Genomic DNA, 20,046 nt, shown 5'->3' with positions numbered 1-20,046 from the left:
TTTCCACTGAGTTACCAGTGACCTCATGTGGTTCAGCTCTGTGGCATTTTTTCAGTTCTCAGTTTACCTGATTTCTCAGCAGCATCTGACGTTGTTGATTTTGTATCCTTCTTAAAACAATATTGTTAAAATTTTCAGACTGAAACATTTTATTAAAAATATGACAACCCATATACTCTCCACCAAGTTTAAGAAATAAAATTTTAGCAACATTAACACTTATTTCCTTATAGAGCTTCCAAAGGCTCTATACCCCTCCCCAGGCATGTTCAGCTTCTCTACTCCTACAAGGTAACTACTCTTCTGATCTTGGTGTTTGTGGGGCCTTAGGATCTCAATATATTTATCTTCTTCATCTGAGTTCTGTCAATATCCTCCAGCCGAGGACCATCAGGAACGCAGTATTTGGCCATGCCAGCTTTATTACTTGTTGCAGCAAGTGAGAACACATGCCACGCAGAATCATGGGGGTCTCAGTAAAAGGGGGTAGAGAGAACCTATTCTGTGGATTTGGGTTTTAGTTGGATGATTTACAAGAGAGTCTGAGGAAGGGGAGATTTGCTCCAGAATAGATGCTGTCAGAGAGCAGGGGTAATTCTCTGATTAGGTATCTCAATAAATCTTATCTATTGGGAGACTAGAATAAAGATAACGTAACCGGTAAAGAAGTAGCCATCAATCATTTTGGCTGAGAAAGGGATGTTACATATTTTGTGGGTGATACATTGACTTTGTTTTTGTCTGTGATTGGACAAAATGATGAAGTGGACTTATTTTGTTTCTTTCATCATGTCTCAGAGTAACCTTGTCTGAGGCTGGTATTCTTTGAGATGGTTTATGTCTAGTAGGAGAATACATGGCCTTGCTAGGTGTGTTGGGCAGCTTCTGATCAAGGGATTGCTTTCTTTTCTTTTTTTCTTTCTCAGTTCTGAACAAGTCGAGAAATTGAATTCAAGCAGATGGAGACCAAAGTACCAGCTTGGTTATAAGGTTATTTGGGGGACATAGTTTGGGTATGCGGGTATGTGGCAAAAATGGGCTTCCTGACAGTGGACGCAGGATAGCAGACTCCCTTGCTCAGTCATGGGTAGCACTGGCAGTGCTCAGGCCAACCCAAGCAGGGCCTTTGTCTCCCAGTTCATAACAGTATAGCGTAGAAGGCCCTTCAGAGTCAGAGTTTCTACAGACTCAAAACCAGATGTGCTTCTTGCTCTGTACTTTCCCTCAGTTGTCTCATCCACTCTTGGGGTTTGATAATGACCATTTTTACCCAGTGACCCCAATCTGTATCTCCAGGCTAGACTTCCTCTCTGATATGCTTCTTCTCCATCTCTACCTGAATGTTTCAAAGCACTGCAACTTAACATGACCCAGGCCAAATTCGTAATCTCCTCCCTAAGTTCAATGACCCAGGTCCCCATAGCCTGACCTTACAGCTTCACCCCACGTTCCAGCCACCCTGATCCACCTGCATGGTCTGTATGCACCATATTGCCTCACACCTCCGAGCTCTGCCATTTGGGTATTTCTGCCCAGAATGCTCTTTCATTCTTTGTCTGCCTTGCTACACTCTTCCTTCAAGGCCTACCCCAGGTGTCATCTCTTGCAGAAAGCCTTTTTGGAACCCTCTAGGGTGGATTGAACGCTCCTGCTCTATGTCAACCTCTTCTTACCTTTTGTTCCTCTAGATAGCAATTAGCTCTTTGATTTATCTGTTCATGTGTCTGTCTCCTTCATTATACCGTAAACTCCTTGAGGCAAGGAGTTCTATCTTATTCATCTTTATATCTTGAGATATATCTATATCTATACATAAATCCATCTGTACTTTGATCTTACGTCTATGTATCTATAGATACATGGGTAGATACTGAGCTATCTGTATTGATAGATAGAGCTAGATGTTTAATACCTTGAACTAGACTTGGCACTTACTGAGCGTTCAGTAAATGTTTGTTAAGCTATTTGTTGTTTAAAGGCTTGGCTAACATTTTGTCTAGACCTGGAATGACCAGAGCTTTGGTAATTTTAGTATCCAAAAGAGTAAGCCAAGTATTTTTTAATCTGGCTATCTTTTACTCTACTCAAGATATATTTCAGAAAAGTAATATTTAGATTGAAGTTTGTAAAGTACACAACATTTTCTTATTAGATTACATGATATTTTCAGCAAATGGTTTACTTTCGTTTCCAATTGACTATGTCATAGGTTAGGACTCCTAATAGTTTAAGGTAGTATCAGTCAAGTAAGCGTTTTTCATTTTATCTGTAAATCATAAATTTATCTATAATTTGAAAGTTAAGGCCTTTGCAAAATGGCTGTCCTATCCTTCTATGAAGAGAATGCAAGTGTCAGGGATGGAAACCTCTCAGTCCCCTCCCTTACCCTAGGGCCCTGGGATTTCAGGGTGGGAGGTTGGGTTCCACCTCAGTTGGCTTTAGTGGGCCCTCCCAGGAGGCTGGCTTCAGAGAGGAGATGCCTCTGTTTTCACCCAGTTGGTGCTGACAAGTTTCTCAGGTTGTGGACTTGTGGCTCTGGGCGTTCTGTGACTCAGCTACCCTGTCAGGGCTGGCTGCCCGGTTCCCGGTCGGCAACTTCCTTCTGAGTCTTTACAGCTTTCTGAGCAAGGTTTTGGTGGTCTCAGCTCATCTTTTAGAGCAGGACCACACACTGAGCAATCTCTGCCAGCTGCTGCTCTTCTCTGAGGGGAAGGAAGCCTGAGTGGGGTTGTCTGGGCAGGGCTCTGCAGGGAAGGCCCCTCAGAACACACCTGGTTCCAGGTAAGAGTACTGTGTGTGGAAGACACTGCTGAGGGGGAAGGGCAGGAGCTGGGGAGGGGGAGAGAGGCAGGTGACAATGATCTGAGAACAGACTTGATTGAATTGCAATTCCTATGTAAACAAGGATTTATTTTTCCGATTATCACTTCCTAATTTGGTTTTCTCAAGCAATATTCCTTTGAAATGTCTTCGAGTTCTCAGCCCCAGTCATAATGAAGATAAAAGCGGTAATGATACCACCCATTGTGAGTATTTCTGTTTGTTCTTTGCAAACCAGTTTCACGTTTGTTTAAAGAAAATTGGCATTATTTTTCATCACCTTTGCAACGAGGATTGTGTGCCCTGGAAGAAGCTTTTGGCCCTGGCACATAAATTGGACAAAGAACACAAAGTTTCATACCGAGGGGCATGCTTGCTTTTCCGAATTGGGTCTGACGATGTGGTCAGTTTGTGTTCTGCCCTGTTTGTGGATTTCCATGGTCACTTCTCAGAGCTGGCTTGCCTCTTTCCACGAGTCTTCAGTGAAGACCATGTCCTTGTTTTCTTTTTGGCTTCTTTTGTCTGATTCTTAACTGAGGCTGTAGAGTGTGTGACAGAGTTACCCTCATTGTGCTGTGTTTTCACTTACGCCCGTTGTATCACGGAGCCAGCAGGTTGGGAATAAACATCTGCCGGGCAAGCAACAGTGTTAGCCCAGGGCAGCTGAGGAAAGTCCTTAAAAATCTTATCTCATTATAGGTTTTTAATAGAGATAAAGCAATGTTCATTAAAAGCTGAACCCTCCTTAGACTCACTACTCCACAGAATAATTGCATTTATATCAATCTCGAGACCCATTAGCTTGGTGCCAAGAAAAACATTCCAGCTCTTCTTTCTCGATAGAAGGAGCTATATAAAAAGATAAACAGGTATGGTGACAGGGCCCATTGCATTTCTTTTCACCTTGCCCTGGGGCTATGAAAAAGGATTGAACACTAAGAAACACAATCAGACCAAAAAAATTTTAGTTTTCTAAAATTAGACAACATCAATAAAATGGAGGATATTTAGAGTTCGCAGTTTCCCCCTTTTTAAATTAAGACAATATGCATCCTTGGTAGTGGAATTGGAGTGGGAGTAGAAAAACCTCAATTAGGTGAGCCTGGGTGGCTCAGTCTGTCAAGGATCTGACTCTTGATCTCAGGGTCATGAGTTCAAGGCCTGTATTAGGCTCCATGCCCAGCCTACTTAAAAAGAGAAGAAAAACCTTAATCGGATCTGCTATTTTATATCCATAATCATTTAGGGATTCTCTCTAATGTCCCCATTTCTACCTAATAAATAATACTCACCTTGAAAAGTTCATCTGGAAGTTCTCTGGTCCTTCCAACCCGAGCAGTCTTTCTCTGCTCTGAACTGCAACAGCACTTTGTTTCTATTACTAATGATTGATCACAGTCCCCTGGTATCTCAGTTATTTTTGTACCTGTCCCTTCCAGGGGACCATTACCCTTGTGAGGACAATTGACCCTTGTCTTTATCCCCTACCATAGTTGACATGGTCCCTTCCACACAGTAAACATTCTATATATATTTGATGAGTGGGTGGATAAAATTCATGTTAATTGGAACATCAGTGCAGAATTTCAAAAAACTTATTTTCTGTGTTCGTGGTATAATGGAGTGTTTGTTTCTTATGCATCCCACATCCCTGTCCGGTACAGCAGGGTGGCTGTGCCCTGAGTGTGCGGAGTTCAGAGCTGTGGCTCACCTTCCACAGGCACCTGCTGCATTGTTGGTCACTGTGGCCCGGGATGAGACTGTGTATGTATTGCTCCTTTGACATCATGTAGTGCAGTTGTAGAAATTGTAGCAATTGTTGCAGATTCACATAAGTCATCAAAAGGATAATATTCCAATTTCTCTCTCAGGAAGAGGCATTTTATGCCCATCGCCGTCTCAGGCAGCTTTGAACTGAGAGCTGTTATGTATCAGGATAATGATGTACAGTCAAAAGAGGGAATCCAGGCACTCTTCTCACCAGAGACATTGTGAAGCCTTATTTTGGGAAGCGGCTTTTATTGTTGTTTGAAGTTTTCTTTTGAAGCCCAGGAATATCTCTAGTACCAGCAGGTGAAATCAGAACACTAGTGTCTTGTCTCATAACATTTGGAGCTACTGGAAAATTGCATTTCAGAAGTATCCTAGGAAGTTCTGATTTCTCCCAAACAGTCCCTTTAATAGTGACTCGGCAGGTCTAACAGCTGAGTTGTGCCCACCGGTCACCTCTCTGGTCAGAAAAGTTTGCTGCGGCTTGCACTCTCATGTCCGTAGCTCTGACATATATTGTCCTGAGGCCCAAACAATGTTGAACAAGCTCAAGAAAACCACCCCTGTGCCCTTCCACTCTGCCCGGAGACTGAGCTAAGGCTTTCAGTGTGATTGCCTTTTAAAACTCCCCTGGCAACCTGGTGAGCTCTGTACCACTTGGTGTAAATGGCAGATTGGGGAGAACTTTTCAGATTTATTACAAATTTCTTTTTCTTTCCTCTTTTCTTTTCTTTTCTTTTTTCTTTCTTTCTCTGGGCTTTCGGGGGCTGGTAGGGACGTGAAAGAGTTACTTTGATTTGAAATTTGGGGAGTGTAGTTCAGAGGCAAGAGACCAGGAGTCTGGAGCCCTAGTCCTAGTTCCACCTGCTTTACACCAATGCTTTAAATGCGTATAAACATCAGCTATTCCTCCTTGGTTGATTTTTCTGAGCCATTAAACGACGTCAGTGTCAGGCTTGCATGTGGGGGCTTGGGTGCTATTTTGGCTCACGCTGATTACATGTGAGCTTTGTGCCTGGCACTATGGCCAGCACGTCACGTGCACTGTCTCATTTACTCTCGGAAGGACCCGAGGCCTTCTCTGCGCTCCCATGTTTGGGAAACAAAGGCTGAGAGAAGCCGAGTAACTGTAGAATTTGAATAGTCTGCACCCTAGACCCTGTCCTCTCAGCCACTGAGCTGTACTGATAGGATAGAAGGGGATATGAGGTAATGCTTCAGAGAGTCAAAACAAATATACATGTGAAGTCTTATCGAGGCACAGGAATGGGCAGAGCGGGCCCTTGCCTGTGCAGATAATTCGAAGAATGCAGGCAGAGGCCTCCTAACAGAGGTCTCCCCCTCTACCTGTCATTCCACAGCTGTGCCATGTCCGCACGTCCAAAACCAAGCTTGTCTTTCTGCTAAAACTTCTCTTGTATGTGTTGGCTTTTCAGTGGTAACCCCATCCTATGAGTCACACGAGCTAAACCCTAGGCCTCATTCTTGGTGGACACTTTCTTTCTCCCTCTCATCTGATTGGAGTCCACATCCTGGAGGTGGTACCCAAGAAAAACTTCTGGAATCCACCCTCCCCCCAGAGTTAGTGCTGCTGCTTCCCCATGCTTCATTGGAACACCACGGTGGTGGGGTGGCTTCTCACGTGGCCTAATGTCAGTCTTTCCCCCTCCAGCCCGTCTCAGCACTTCCCATTTGCTAGAATTCAGTTCTGATCATGTGACTCTTATCTAAAAACTTAAATAGCTGGGGTGCCTGGGTGGCACAGCGGTTAAGCGTCTGCCTTTGGCTCAGGGCGTGATCCCGGTGTTATGGGATTGAGCCCCACATCAGGCTCCTCTACTATGAGCCTGCTTCTTCCTCTCCCACTCCCCCTGCTTGTGTTCCCTCTCTCGCTGGCTGTCTCTATCTCTGTCAAATAAATAAAATCTTAAAAAAAAAAAAACTTAAATAGCTGGTTAATCATCACCTGTAGAACAAAGTTTAAATCGCCTGTCATGATATAAGGGCCGGTTGTAGTCTGTGCAGGCTGCTATTATAAAATACCGTAGACCAGTGGTGTAACTAACAAACATTGATTTCTCTCAGTTCCGGAAGCCAGAAGTGCGAGATCAGGGTGTCAGCGTGGTCGGGTCCTGGGGAGAGCTGTCTTCTACACCAGGCTCTTTGCTATAAAACCTTTCCCAGCGCCTCTTGGGCCCCCTCCTAGTGCAGCACTGTGCATCGTGCTTTCCCACGCGAGCCTTCTTTCTGCTCTTCCCCTTACCATGAACGCTCCTCTGTTAAGCATGTAGCAAGCTATAGAGAAGCCTTGCAGCATAGTGATCAAGAGCACAGACAACAGAGACCTACTGTCTGGATGAGAAACCCAGTTCTGTCATTTCATTGCCGGATGACTCAGGCAAATGACTAGCCTCTGCCTGGATGTCCTTATCTGCAGAATGGGTATGATACTAATAGACCCTGCATCAGAGGAGACATCAGAGAAGTTGGAGGAAGGTGCAGATAAAGGCAAAAGTTTACAGAAAGAGCATGGACTATTTTAAGAGTGACACAGAGAACATGTTCGTGGAGGGTTACATAGTAATCAACTTGGATTAAGTAAGTACTCTGTGCTGTTTAGCTTATGTAGAAATACGACAGTGTCTCTTGGGGATAAATTTTTTGATAGGAGCAATGTCTTGAGATATTTTTAGCCAGCACCTTAATAATCAGTTAACCCCCTAGCAGGGACGGTTGACCACAAGATAGGCTTGGCATGGGGCATTGGGAGTGGGCACTGAAGAAGGGGGACGGGAGGCTGGAAGAGGTGCTCATAGCTGCAGTGGGCTGGAACAGAATCTACCTGCAATCAGCCCAAGGTTTTATTTTTGTGAAAAATAATAATACACCTTGCATTTATGTAATATTGGACATCTTCCTGTTAATTTTTTCTCTATTATTGGTTCTATTTCCAGATCGAGATAGATGGCACAAAGAGAGAAGGCTTTGCTGATCTAGCTCCATGGAGTTTCTAAAATAATTCTGCACAATCCGTGCTTTCTCTAGTCCTGTTATATAATAACCACTTGCTAAAAGAAAGCCCCTCATTTGTGTGCTGCTGTCTTCCTTGTAGGTGGGGAGCAAAGAGGAGAACCGAAAGGTGGTAGGCTGTTTATTTCATCTTGCTTAAAAGTAGCAGTTATTTTCTTTTCTTTTTTTTTTTTTTTTAAAGATTTTATTTATTTATTTGACAGAGAGAGAGACAGCCAGCGAGAGAGGGAACACAAGCAGGGGGAGTGGGAGAGGAAGAAGCAGGCTCACAGCAGAAGAGCCTGATGTGGGGCTCGATCCCAGATCGCCGGGATCACGCCCTGAGCCAAAGGCAGACGCTCAACCGCTGTGCCACCCAGGCGCCCCAGCAGTTATTTTCTTAACCCTTCTTACCCCAAACACACCAGCAAAACACATCAAATGACTGATGAGAGTGGCTGTCAGCATGGTTTGGTTCCGGATGTTTCCAGGATGTTTCAGGATGGGGGCAGAGAGCCGGCAGTGCTCACACCCTTCTTTCACGAGAGACGGGAGGTGGCCCAAACTGACGCATGGCATCATGCTGACTGATGCCTGGCACTGGGGAAGAGGGGAAAGAATTAGAGCCCTGGGAGAAGGCAGCACACACTAGTCATGAGAAGACTACATATGCCAGAGAGAACAGGCTCCTCAGTCATCACTCTTTGCACTCAAGCAGGGGAGCCCAAGATGGAGAGAGGACACAGAGCTGTATGTGTTCCCCCAGCTCTTGCCTTTAGGCCAGAGTGCCATGTTGCATTTTGAGAGACTGGTATCTATGGACCGCTTCTCTTTAGAGGCCTCGTTTGTCCTGTTTCTAGGGCTTTCCCTGCTGTGTATGGTCTCAGCTTCTGGCTCTTTCTCTGTGGCCCTGCTTGTGGGCATTGCCTTCCCTTGCTGGTTTTGTCTAAGTCTACACACGTATCGCCCTGGCTATGCCCTGCAGCATCAGGCGGATCGAAGAAGGTGTCTGTGGCGGTGTTTGGGGATGTGGAGGCCCGCTAGCTGCGTGGGAACTCACTGGCCTCCCCAAATCCCAGTTTCCTCATCTCAGAGAATGGGGATCAAGGACTCACATGTGGTTTCGGTGAGACAGCCGGTAATGCATGAGGCCTAGTAATTCTCCCATGGTCCTCAGCGGTGCCCCCTCCCCCTTCCAGGGCTGCCTGAACAGGGAACCCAGGTGAGCACTTTTATCTTATTCTGGGAGCTCTGTGTCTAGAAATGTTTTAAAGCCATTGGGTGGTACATGGTAGAGGCACTTGGTAAACATTTTTTCAAAGATTTTATTTATTTTTGAGAGAGAGTACGTGAGCAAGGGGGAAGGGAGAGAGAAGCTTAAGTGGGCTCCATCCTCAGCATGGAACTCCACACAGGGCTTGATCCCACGATCCTGAGATCATGACCTGAGCCAAAACCAAAGGTCGGGTGCTTAACCGACTGCACCACCCAGGAGCCCAGGTAAACCTTATCTCTCATCCTCGTCTTCCTTCTCCTGTCTGCTAATAAGGGGCATGGATCATGTTATCAGAAAGGAGAGAATGCCAGTTTCCCTCTCTGTGCTGCCCTCACTGTCACTAACGTGGGCCCATCTCAGCCGGGAGCCACCTCAGCCGTCACGGCATAGTGTGATGTGATTCACGCCGCTGACCTCACCTCGGAGCTGGTATTTACCACATAGCGGTTCTGCCTGGGATCTGCTCAGGGCTCTGTGCTTGTTACTTAGCTAGAAAATACTTGGCTGCGAGCGTTGCTCACTCTTAATTTGTCCCCTCCTTGTTAATTATCAGCATGCATTTCTCTGGAAGATGTGCTGTGTGACCTTGGGAATGTGGTCTCGGCGGGGACGGGGTGGGGGGGCTTTGCCTGAATCTCCACGGATGCCAGGGCTGCCTTTGGCCTACAACGTCAGGCTGACGTTGACACACGGTGAATGGTCATTGCATGGGCCATGCTTTGGAGGAAAGAAGTGAGAAATCAGTGTTTGGCAGGAAAGAATTCCATAGTGATGCGAGCCAGCATCTTAACCATCTGAGAGATGTTCTCTTTTTCTCCTTTCAAAGAAGAACATCTCTCAGTTGATCAAAAATTTGACTTGCTAGGGTACTTTTTAGTTGAGCTGTCTTCAACCTGATATTTGGGTATAAGCTCTTGGCATCTGCTCAGAAGCACTGGAGTGTTGCCAACGTCTTCTTTCCCGGCCCCAGCTGTGGGGCCAGGGCAAGGCACAAGGCACACACTGGCCATAGCCGGCACCGGCATTATTCCTAGGGATAATATGAGTTTGCAGAGCTGGCGAGCAATGGTGGAAATGCAAACCACGGCAAATGGGGAAGCCAAAAATTATATATAGAGAAACAGCGCCTACTGCCACATCTGAGGGGCTGGACAAGCTCATAAATAAGAAGGTTCATTATGAGTTCAGAAGCAAGAAAAATTGGACACAATGGGTGCAGAAAGAGGAACAGGTCTCAGCAAGCAGTCCAGGATTATTAAGGGTGATGAACGGGATAGCCCAGTGGATAAGAGCAGGGTTTTAGCATCAGACGAAACTGGATTTGAAACTGGGCTTGGCCATTCGCCAGCTGTGCACCTTGGGCAAATGACTTCACTGCTCTAAGCCTCGGTTTCCTTATCTTTAATGGGGGATAATAAGACTTAGATCATAAGATTGTTTTGAGGATTAAATGAGATAATGTTTATAAAGTGCTTAGTGTGATGTCTGCCCCAAAGTAAATGCTCAGTAAGTGGTTGTAATTATGAGCAATGAAGGGTGTTGGAAGCCTGGTTTCACGGGGTTCTCATTTTGTGGGGCAGGGCGGCTCCACCAGCCGCAGAGAGCCCCGCAGGACTGAGGGGGAGACAGAGACTAGGCAGGTGTGTCTAAAGTGTTTTGGCAGCTGACTCAGCCCTGCATATATGCTGGAGATACCTTCCTGTTGGGAGAAGTTTCTTTATTAGACTTATTCTAAGTCCCTTGAGTAATGCCTTCTTGTGCCAGGACCCTTCTCTCTTTTCCCTAGGTGGGCTCCACGGCTGCCCCCTGTGCTGACTGACCCCTGAGGACCCTTCTTGAAACAAGGTTGGAGATGGCGAGGTGGGGCGACAAGTGGGGGGCAGAATAGTACATCTATGCATATTCGGGAGGCCCCCCTCTATCAATTCTTTCCTTTGAAGTTCCGCCAGCAAATTAAAAACCAAAATCAAAACAAGAGAGAATAGCAACAACAGTTTAGACTTGTTTCTTGACTTTTTGGCATATGCAGTTGTGATTAATCTCTGTACCTTCACCTTCTGACTAGTAGACCCCAATTTCTTCTACCACATTTCTTTTCTCCTGCTTCAAAGTGGGGAAAAAGGAATCAGAATGATTCTTTCAGGAGACCAGTGTGGAGTTGAGGGGATGGAAGGGTACCTCTCACCTAAGAATTTTCAACTGACAGGTAATCGGCCCCATTCCTTTGGGCCGTTCTGTGCTGGTCCCTGGAGAACATGCTCTCAGAGACAGGTTATAGGGACGACCTCACAGAACAGACCCTCAAGGGCCATCATCCAGGCTGAGTCTGAGTCCTCTAGGAAGGGAGGGGAGTGCGTTCCTGGCAGTGGTCTGGGCACGGGGCCTGGTGGCAGGTGTTGGACTCCCTCGGATGGAGTCAGTGTGGTCTAAAGGCAGGAAAGTCACTCTGAGAAGGGGACAGCAAGGCAGGCGCCCTGGGCTGTGGAATTCGCTGTTGACTAGGGGCCATGGAAACGAAGCACAGCCAGCAGATCAGTAACCCCCGAAGCAAGGTCCCTGAGGGGTGCCCAGGAAGGTTCATCAGGGTGAGAAAACAAAACAAAGTGTTCTACTAAATTATTTTAAGAGTGCCGTTTTGTGAATGCATAATACAACAGTACAGGTAGAATAATGCATATGTATACAATAAAACGTGTCTAACTTCTAAATGAGTAACTTTACATCCTTGTCTATCATCTATATTCAGAAGTTACTTATCACCTGGCATGTGCTATCATGTTTGCTAAGTTTGGAGACAGCTGATCGTGAGGGCCAAGGTCAGAGGAAGAAAAGCAATAAAACTGCTGGCATGACTGGGGCCACAGCCCACGTAGACTCCTCTCTGTGTGAGGCAGAGCCTCGGGCCCAGGCCAGGTAGCTGGCATCAGGGCTGGACGAGGTCAGGGAAGAATGTCAGACTCTTCATGGCCAGTTCGCCGCCACTCTGGGTGTCTGACTGTTGACTTCGCTTGGAAGCCCTGTCCCCACGTGCGACTCAGCGCCAGCACCTCTTCGTTTTTAGACAGTGGCACAGATCTGCTTCTGTCCGTGCTTCCGCCCTTCATTCGCTATCAGGAACGTACCTGAGGATAAAGCATTCGGCACTAGAGTAGATGCTGACGAAAGACTCACCTGCGTTCCAGAAAGCGCTGTGACACCTGGGCACCCCAGCTCTCACGCTTCCAGGGGGATGTGGTTTAGGGAGATTATGAGCTCTTATGCTCCTTGTTGGGCCATTTTCACTTCTCTGCAAGTGCCTCAACCCTAAACGAGTTGTGCACGAGAGGCAGATGATTGTGGCCTCAGCAAAGCAGTTGCAGGAGTTGGACATATGTACTCATTTCCTTGAAGAGAAGGCAGATGAAAGAAAATTAGGAAAGTCTGTAAACAGAATGTACTGGGAGCAGGCACTGTGAGCTCCAGGCTTTTTCAGCTCTCATAATGGCTTTTAGCTGCTTTCTGTTGAATTTTGCAGAATTGTGCTCCACTTCTGCCGTATGTTATCGATCACTCACCTCAAACCCCAGGACAGTGTGGGCGGTAAACCCACAGCGGGACGAAAGCCCGCAGGGAGGCCGTGTTGAGGGTCAGATTGGAAGCTGGCTCCCATACCCTGCCTGGGAGAGCCAGCCCAAGGTGGAAGGAATTCTACGGGAAGCCAATTGTTTGAGCAGAGTTTACAGTGTTACATACATTTTAGAGCATTTGGAAGCTCTTTGTAAGAATCCTTGCAGGATGCCTTTTCCACACACGTCCAGGATGATATATTTATCCAAGAGATAGAACCTTCATTTATGTTCGGTTAGTACAGCTAATCCTTTGACTGAAGGTTAGCTTGTGGCCTTGGCATCAAAGAGCTGACTGTATGGGCCCGAGTGGAGTAGACTCGCTTGGCCGTGCTGGGGCTTCGGGCCACCACTTCCTGGCCCAGGAGACAGTGCTTGTGTTTTACCCCCATCAGCCCTCTTGGCTATGCCTGCACGCAGGGCGGAGATGTCTTGTAGAATTTATTGCCGCTCCTTGAATGGTTTCGTTTATCACTCACAAGGCCTGTCATTGTAGTGTGTACAACTGCCTGACCTGGTCTCGCCGTGAAGCCACTGTCCTTTCTGCCTGCTGCCGACCCTGACGGCATTGCGTCCATGGGGCTTGTCCTGGAATACTTGGTGATTTATGAGCATCTTGTGGCCATTAATAGACACATCTTGGCAGGCTCTCTGTCGTAGTACACAGCTCTTGTGACCAAAATGTTCACTGGGATCTGTAGATTGAAGGGCCTACACCCATCCTACTTCTTAGAATAGGTTATTCTGTCCTAGTCATAGAATTTCTAACTTCCACTGTCCCCATTTGGGGTAAATGTTGGACTCTGAACCAAACTTAGGCTTGTGTTGGTTTAACCCTCTAAGAGCTTCCACTCAAAGATTAAATGATGACCATAGCTACTTGTCTATCTTATCTTAACAAATGTTGTTGATTCCTACCATTTATTCTAAGCTGTTGTCATTTTAAAATGTATTTACTTGTACTTCTCAACACCCCTGTCTTCCGTGTACATTTGATAGGCATTAATACTTTATATCTATTTTGATGGTGTTTGCCTATTGAGGGCTTGTATTATAGCCATTTGAGAAGGCCTTAAGCACTCTATAAAATTATAAACGTGCTGATACTGGAATTTGTGCTTGGTTCATCTTCTGTAATTTCTTATAGGCGTGCATTCAACATAGTGGGTACTTAATAACTATTTGTTTTATGTATGATGACAATATCCTAGATGGAGTAGACTGTGATTCTGACCCACTGTTGGGTCATTGCTGGGTCATTTGGAGATCTGGGTGATGTTCTGGATCCTTCCTGGTCCCAGCAGGATGTCAGAGGTGTCAGACAACTTGCACCTCGAGTCTGAGGAACTCATCTATTGTTGGACCCCTTGGCATCTGCCTTCCGTGTTCACAAAGTGCTGTGGATTCCTTAAACAACCCCCTATCTAGATACCCTAGAGAAAACATTCTTAGGGTTATTGTAGCCCATGGATGAGGGAACACCAGTCTGCATTAAGAATGCTTTTCCACCCTGAGAGTTTGGAGAACAGCCTTCCTTTATGTAGGCTCAGACCTGGGTGGATACTGGAAAGCTTTGCCCTTCAGCATTGTCTTGCCTTTATAGTAGATTATGAAGAAGACTTTACCCTGTGACTTTGTTGCCCAGAGATTCCAAGAATGGCAGCGGAACCATTGTGCTTGGATAGTGCCTCCATTCTAATCAATAAATCCAGTGTTTGGGACCAGATGTGTCACAGAACCTTCTGTGGGAGTTGGCCAGGGACAGGAAAGTATTGAGGAAAGCAATTAGTAAGGATGGACATTTAGAAATGTAAGTGGCAAGAGGGGCACTTGGTTGGTTCAGTGGATAGAGCACGTGACTCTTGATGTTGGGGAGTGAGTTTGAGCCCATGTTGGGTGTAGAGATTACTTAAGAAAATAAAATCTTAAAAAAATTTAAAAAATTAAATCGTAAGTGGTAAGAAATATGAACACGAGGATTTTCTATAATTAAAAACTAGGAATATGCCTCTCTCTTTTTCCAAAGTTTCTAAAATTGGTTATTGACAGGGCTCCAGCTTGCTCTCCACTCCTTCTCTGTTCCCAACCACCCCCAAAGACTGAACTAGTCTAAAATCTGGGTGCATTTTCTAAGTTTTTAAAATAGTAGCACTATGCTGCTGTGATCACATGAAGCTATATTTTCACTGTCACCTCTAACTTGTAGTAGTCCTCGGTAATTACATGGTGCTTTCCATCTGTAAGTCTGTAAACACATGATAAATGTTAACTCTTCTCCCAGCATCTCTGTAGCTATAGGAAGAGTTTGCACGGTTTCTTTTAGCCCTGCATTTGGTCTGGTTTACCTATAGGTTTTGTTCCATGTTTGGTCTGGTTACATCTCATTGAGGTGTTCTTTTCTGTATGTGGAAGAGCTGGTCAACATGTGCTCTAAAGAAGAATGTTCTGTGCTGCCAAATGGAAACCCTAACGTCTCCGCAGAAGCAAGAAGCCGAAGGATCAGCCTCCTAACTAGAGGAAGCAGATACTCCTGTAGCCTCTACAGTTTAGCCAGTTGTTTCTGTTTTGATTACAGATTACATTGCTAGAATAGTTGGAAGACATTCTGTGACAGAATGGAGCACTTTGTTTCTAATGCATATTATCTGCTCCTGACATTTAAAAGGAGAGAAATCCATCACTGCTTCTTTGGCCATAATTTTTTTTTAAGATTTTATTTATTTATTTTACAGAGAGAGAGGCAGTGAGAGAGGGAACACAAGCAAGGGGAGTGGGGGAGGGAGAAGCAGGCTTCCTGCTGAGCAGGGGCTCCCAGAAGGCTGGGATCATGACCTGAGCTGAAGGCAGACGCTTAACGACTGAGCCACCCAGGCGCCCCTATGGCTTTTTCTTATTTATTGTAAAGAATCATTTCTTCCTAAGATCTGTTTTTTTCTCCTTTTACATCCCGAAGAATGGAATATCAAGTAACTTTGAAATTTATACTAGTGAACTAGCCAGACTAGATGTTGAAGAGACTTACGGAACAAATCAAAGTAATTACTGTACAGTTTTAAATTTCTTTAGCCATCCATAGCTTTAATATATTGCTTCATTAAGCAACATGATTTCAATTTATTATGCAAATGTAACAGTTATTCCATTAAAAAAATCTGTTAGATTGTGGCCTCTGTTTCTGTGGCACAATAAGTAATGTTGAATGTTCCATTTTTGTTTTTTGATTTGCTTATTTTGTCTTTAATGACACCCCATTTAAAGTAAAAGTCTTTAAAATGGTAGAATAATGTGATAACATGTTTTCACTGGTAATTTAATACTTGGATATAATGAGTTCATCTGAGAGATTTCATTAAAAACAGCAAGATGCCTGAATACCAAAGCTGAGATGTTTTTAATCACAGAATGATAGTAATTATACAAATCCCAAGATTTTCATCAGACAGAACAGGCTTCCAGAGCTAAACATGCACTTTAAACTTAGCACTAATAACTGTGTATTGTTCTAAATTATAGCAGAGAGACTCCTTGGGCCAAGGGGAATATTGGAATTGAATTTTTAAGGAAAATTGAGAAATAAACTATTTTGGTAATATAATGGTATCTGTAAGAGGTACATCACCAGGGTAATAGAAGAGGATCTGTGTGTGTGTGTGTGTGTGTGTGTGTGTGTGTGTGTGTGTGTGTAAGACATAGCAGGTGCATGTCAGATAAAGTCAATGAGCCGTTATTGTTGACTATATTTTCAGCATAGAGAGAATGCTAGAAGGAGCACCTCTCTCTTCTCCCAGGGGTCCTGAAGTTGCTAATTGACAGGAGTCCTTCTTCCAGTCAGTCAATGGGACAGACCACCAGTAAGATTATTGACCCAGAATCTGGATTTTTCTGGGTTGGATGAAGACTCTGTAAAGAACAATTTAGTTATTGTGGGAATTATTTAAAATGTCAAAATTTTATAAAATGGTCAGGACATGGTACCCTCAGGGAGCTTGCTTTTCAGAGAAGTTATATAAAAAGATGCACCTAGGAAGATTTTATAAAAAATCTCCCTAAGCAAGAAATTGTATTTGCTCTATTTTCCATTTATCATTATTTCTTTCTGTTTTCTGGCTCAGAAGGGTCAGGGCAGACGAGGAGAAGGGATTGAGGGGGAAGGGAGAACACTGAAGATATGTGCTCCGAGGTGTCCGTAATGGGTGGAGGAGGTAGGAAGGGAGCCTGGGGCAAACCAAGAAGGCAGGTTAGGTTGGCTTCTCATGTGCTATGAGGGGTTTGGAGTTGAGGTGCAGAGCACGTATCTGAATGAAAGGCTCTGCGGTCTGTCTGGGTATTCCTGAGGATCAGTCAGGATACAGAATTCCTGCTAGAGGCTGGAGCAGAGACATGCCTGAGATTTGAGTCCTGACAAGACCAGTATTTCTGGTCTCTGTTCTCCCAACCCCATCCCTTTCTGCGGTAAACTCATCATCCGCGGTCTGCAAGCAGTATTGGGGAGTTAGCAGCAAGAACTGTCCCTGGACTCTTTCTTATTATGTTATCATCCACATTTTTTATTTGCATATTTAAAGCTCCAGGGGCTTCCCCACCCTCTCATCAGAAAGTTTGAAGACCATTTTGAGTCAGCCCTCAGCCCTGCCCTGCGTGAGCCCACACAGGGGAGCGCAGGCAGGCCTCACCTTTTGCATCCATCGCTGCTAGGCAGGTCCTGGCTAGAGAAGTCCCTGCCTGCCCCTTCAGTTTCATTAAAGTTTTGCTTTTTCCCTTCGAACCATCAAAATAATACATGCTGTTGTGGAAAACTTATAAGCTAGAGAAAAATGTAGAGAAGCAGGAAAATCACAATTAATGCTTTCACCCAGAGGGAATTCACATTTTGCTGTATCTCCTTTGAATCTTTTCCCTGCATCCTTTGTTAGTTATGTGCACGGCTCTGCACAGGCATACTGGTGTTCCGATTTAGAAACGTGTAACAGTATTTAATCCCCTGTCATAAGCATTTTCCATCAGCCTCATGGGACGCCTATTGAATATTGGTTGCCACGGTGAACATAAGGGTGTTACTGTCTTGATTAAGTGTTATGGCCGTGTGGTCTCTTCCCAGGTCCCCTCCTGTGGTCCGCTGCTCACCCGGAAGGCTACAATGGGAATGAATGTGAACGCTGGGAGGCTTCACCCAACCGGTTGCTCCTGCCTAGAAGATCATCCTTTCAAAGTAGGCAAACTGCTCCAGGCGGTGGTCGACGCCAAGGGACCAGACGCGCTGTAGAAAGAGATGGATGAAAGCAGCGTGGGGGGCCCCCGACACGTGCTCCCCGCGGTCTAGTCCAGGGAAGCCCTCCCGCGGGGCCCTGGCCTTCTGGAATGTGGCCGGGCGTGCACGCATGGCTGATTCCTGAGTGACGATGCTTCGCCGGGGGCTGCTCGCGTGGGTCTCTCGGGTGGTGGTTTTGCTCGTGCTCCTGTGCTGTGCCGTCTCCGTGCTCTACATGCTGGCCTGCACTCCGAAAGGGGACGAGGAGCAGCTGGGGCTGCCCAGGGCCAGCGGCCCCACGGGCAAGGAGGGGTACCAGGCGGCGCTGCAGGAGTGGGAAGAGCAGCACCGGAACTACGTCAGCAGTCTCCAGAGGCAGATCGCGCAGCTCAAGGACGAGCTGCGGCAGAGGAGCGAGCGGCTCAGGAGCGCGCAGTCTCCCGCCAGCGCCGCCGCGGGCCTGGGGCTGGAGCACGGGCCCCCCGAGAAGACCCAGGCGGACCTGCTGGCCTTCCTGCACTCGCAGGTGGACAAGGCGGAGGTGCACGCCGGCGTCAAGCTGGCCACGGAGTACGCCGCGGTGCCTTTCGATAGTTTCACGCTGCAGAAGGTGTACCAGCTGGAGACCGGCCTGACCCGCCACCCGGAGGAGAAACCCGTGAGGAAGGACAAGCGGGATGAGTTGGTGGAAGCTGTCGAGTCGGCCTTGGAGACCCTGAACAGCCCTGTGGAGGGCAGCCCCAATCAGCGCCTGTACTCGGCATCGGACTTCATCGAAGGTTGGCAAGTTTGTGAATGGGGGTGGAGAGTGGAAGAAAAGGCACCTGGGTCCAGGCACCCAGGCAGGTCGCAGCTGTGACAGGCTGGCCGCTGGCTTTGGGCATGGCTGGTGGAAAGGGTTATGTGAGTGGCAGCAAGCATCTATAGCATGGACTTTTATGTCTCAGAAATACCCGTTCTACTTACTTTCTCATGAAAATCGCACTTCTTGAGGGGACAGGTTCATTGCTCCCTGGCAGAAGGCAGAAGTTCTTGCTTTCATTAAAAAAAGAAATAAAACAAAACATAAACCAGAAACATTGAAACTCAAATCGAGGTTGGTAGGCAGTTTGAATGGATCTCTTCCCTGGGCCCTTCTCCTGGAGATCCATCGGCCCACGAACAGGAGAGTGAGTGCAAACATGTGGTCTACTAGCCTTACCACTTGCCAGACACTCTTCAAGGAACTTTATACTTACTGGTTCACTTTTTCTCCTTAATGACCCTGTCAGGAGGATGAGAAAACTGAGGTTCAGGTTAATTAAGTAAATGACCTAAGGGAGCTCAGTTAACAAGTGACAGAGCCAGGATTTCAACTTGGGAAGTCTGATTCCAGAGTCCACAGCCTTAACCACTAGGTTATATTGTACAGGCCATCGGGGTGCATGAACACTCATGAGATGAACGGCTCAGCTTTTTTCGTGGGCAGAGAACAACCTACTATTAGTTTGTATTTTGTCTAATTTTAGAAGAAAGCGGCCTTGTCTTGTTTCTTGGAAGATTCATTAGTATCTTCTTACCAACTTTTCCCTTGTTACTAGGGCAAAGATCAACTAATAATTGGGGAGAGGAAATAACTTTCAAGGGCAGCCAGCTCTTCCCCCTGTTTCTAGAGAGAATCTCCTTCAACTTCCCAGCCATGTGGCTGCGTCCACGTCACCCTACTCCCAACTTCGGTTGTATAACCGCCCTCTCATCAGCCTACAGGCAAGATGGACTCTAGTCATATCAGAAAGCCTCTTGCTGCTATCTATGCCTCTCCTCTTTGGACAGTTCCCCATCTTCAGATTTTTTCCACTTTATATGTGAACCATATATCCATGCAATTTTGGTAGAGAATTATTGTTCACATACATCGAGCCAGGTAAAGAAGTCTTTTACAAGATCAAGCTTTTGGTTGTCAGGATTTTTTTTTTTTGTTCCTCATTTATATGAGGTATTAAAGATGCCTAGCACATTTGGCAGCTAGCAAGTATAAGCACGTGGTTAGCACTCAGAGTTCGAAATATCATGACGTTGTGGCATCACATTTTATCATGCTTCGGTTTATGAAACCTTCCCACATACAGTATCTTTCTAGCTGACCCCCGGGGAAAGCCATTAAACATCCTTAAAAACCGAATCCTGGTTGCCGCTCGCCCTGGATATGCTAGGGGAACTCCCACGCACAAAGCAATTTCAAAAGAACTTGATTACAAATCAATGCCTGCAATTTGGAATGTTTGCCCTTGTGATTTTTCATCTGCACTCGTATTTGAAACCTCTGGCTGCTTTTGCGT

General features: G+C 46.0%; 1 protein-coding gene across 2 annotated transcripts in view; it reads left to right on the top strand.

The window, feature by feature from the left end:
* The window catches only part of CSGALNACT1 (chondroitin sulfate N-acetylgalactosaminyltransferase 1), a 326,446-nt gene that overhangs the window by 218,304 nt on the left and 88,096 nt on the right, over positions 1–20,046 (top strand). For both annotated transcript variants that reach the window (XM_045779172.2, XM_045779171.2), the window contains exon 3: positions 17,579–18,507. In XM_045779172.2, coding sequence (XP_045635128.1) covers positions 17,880–18,507 — 628 coding nt within the window. In that variant the 5' untranslated portion in view covers positions 17,579–17,879. The remainder of the gene's footprint in view (positions 1–17,578; positions 18,508–20,046) is intronic.

Source organism: Ursus americanus, chromosome 27 (genome assembly GCF_024610735.1).
Source record: "Ursus americanus isolate L20-20 chromosome 27, mUrsAme1.1.p, whole genome shotgun sequence".
Taxonomy (NCBI): domain Eukaryota; kingdom Metazoa; phylum Chordata; class Mammalia; order Carnivora; family Ursidae; genus Ursus; species Ursus americanus.
This window is presented reverse-complemented; position numbering and strand designations above follow the sequence as displayed.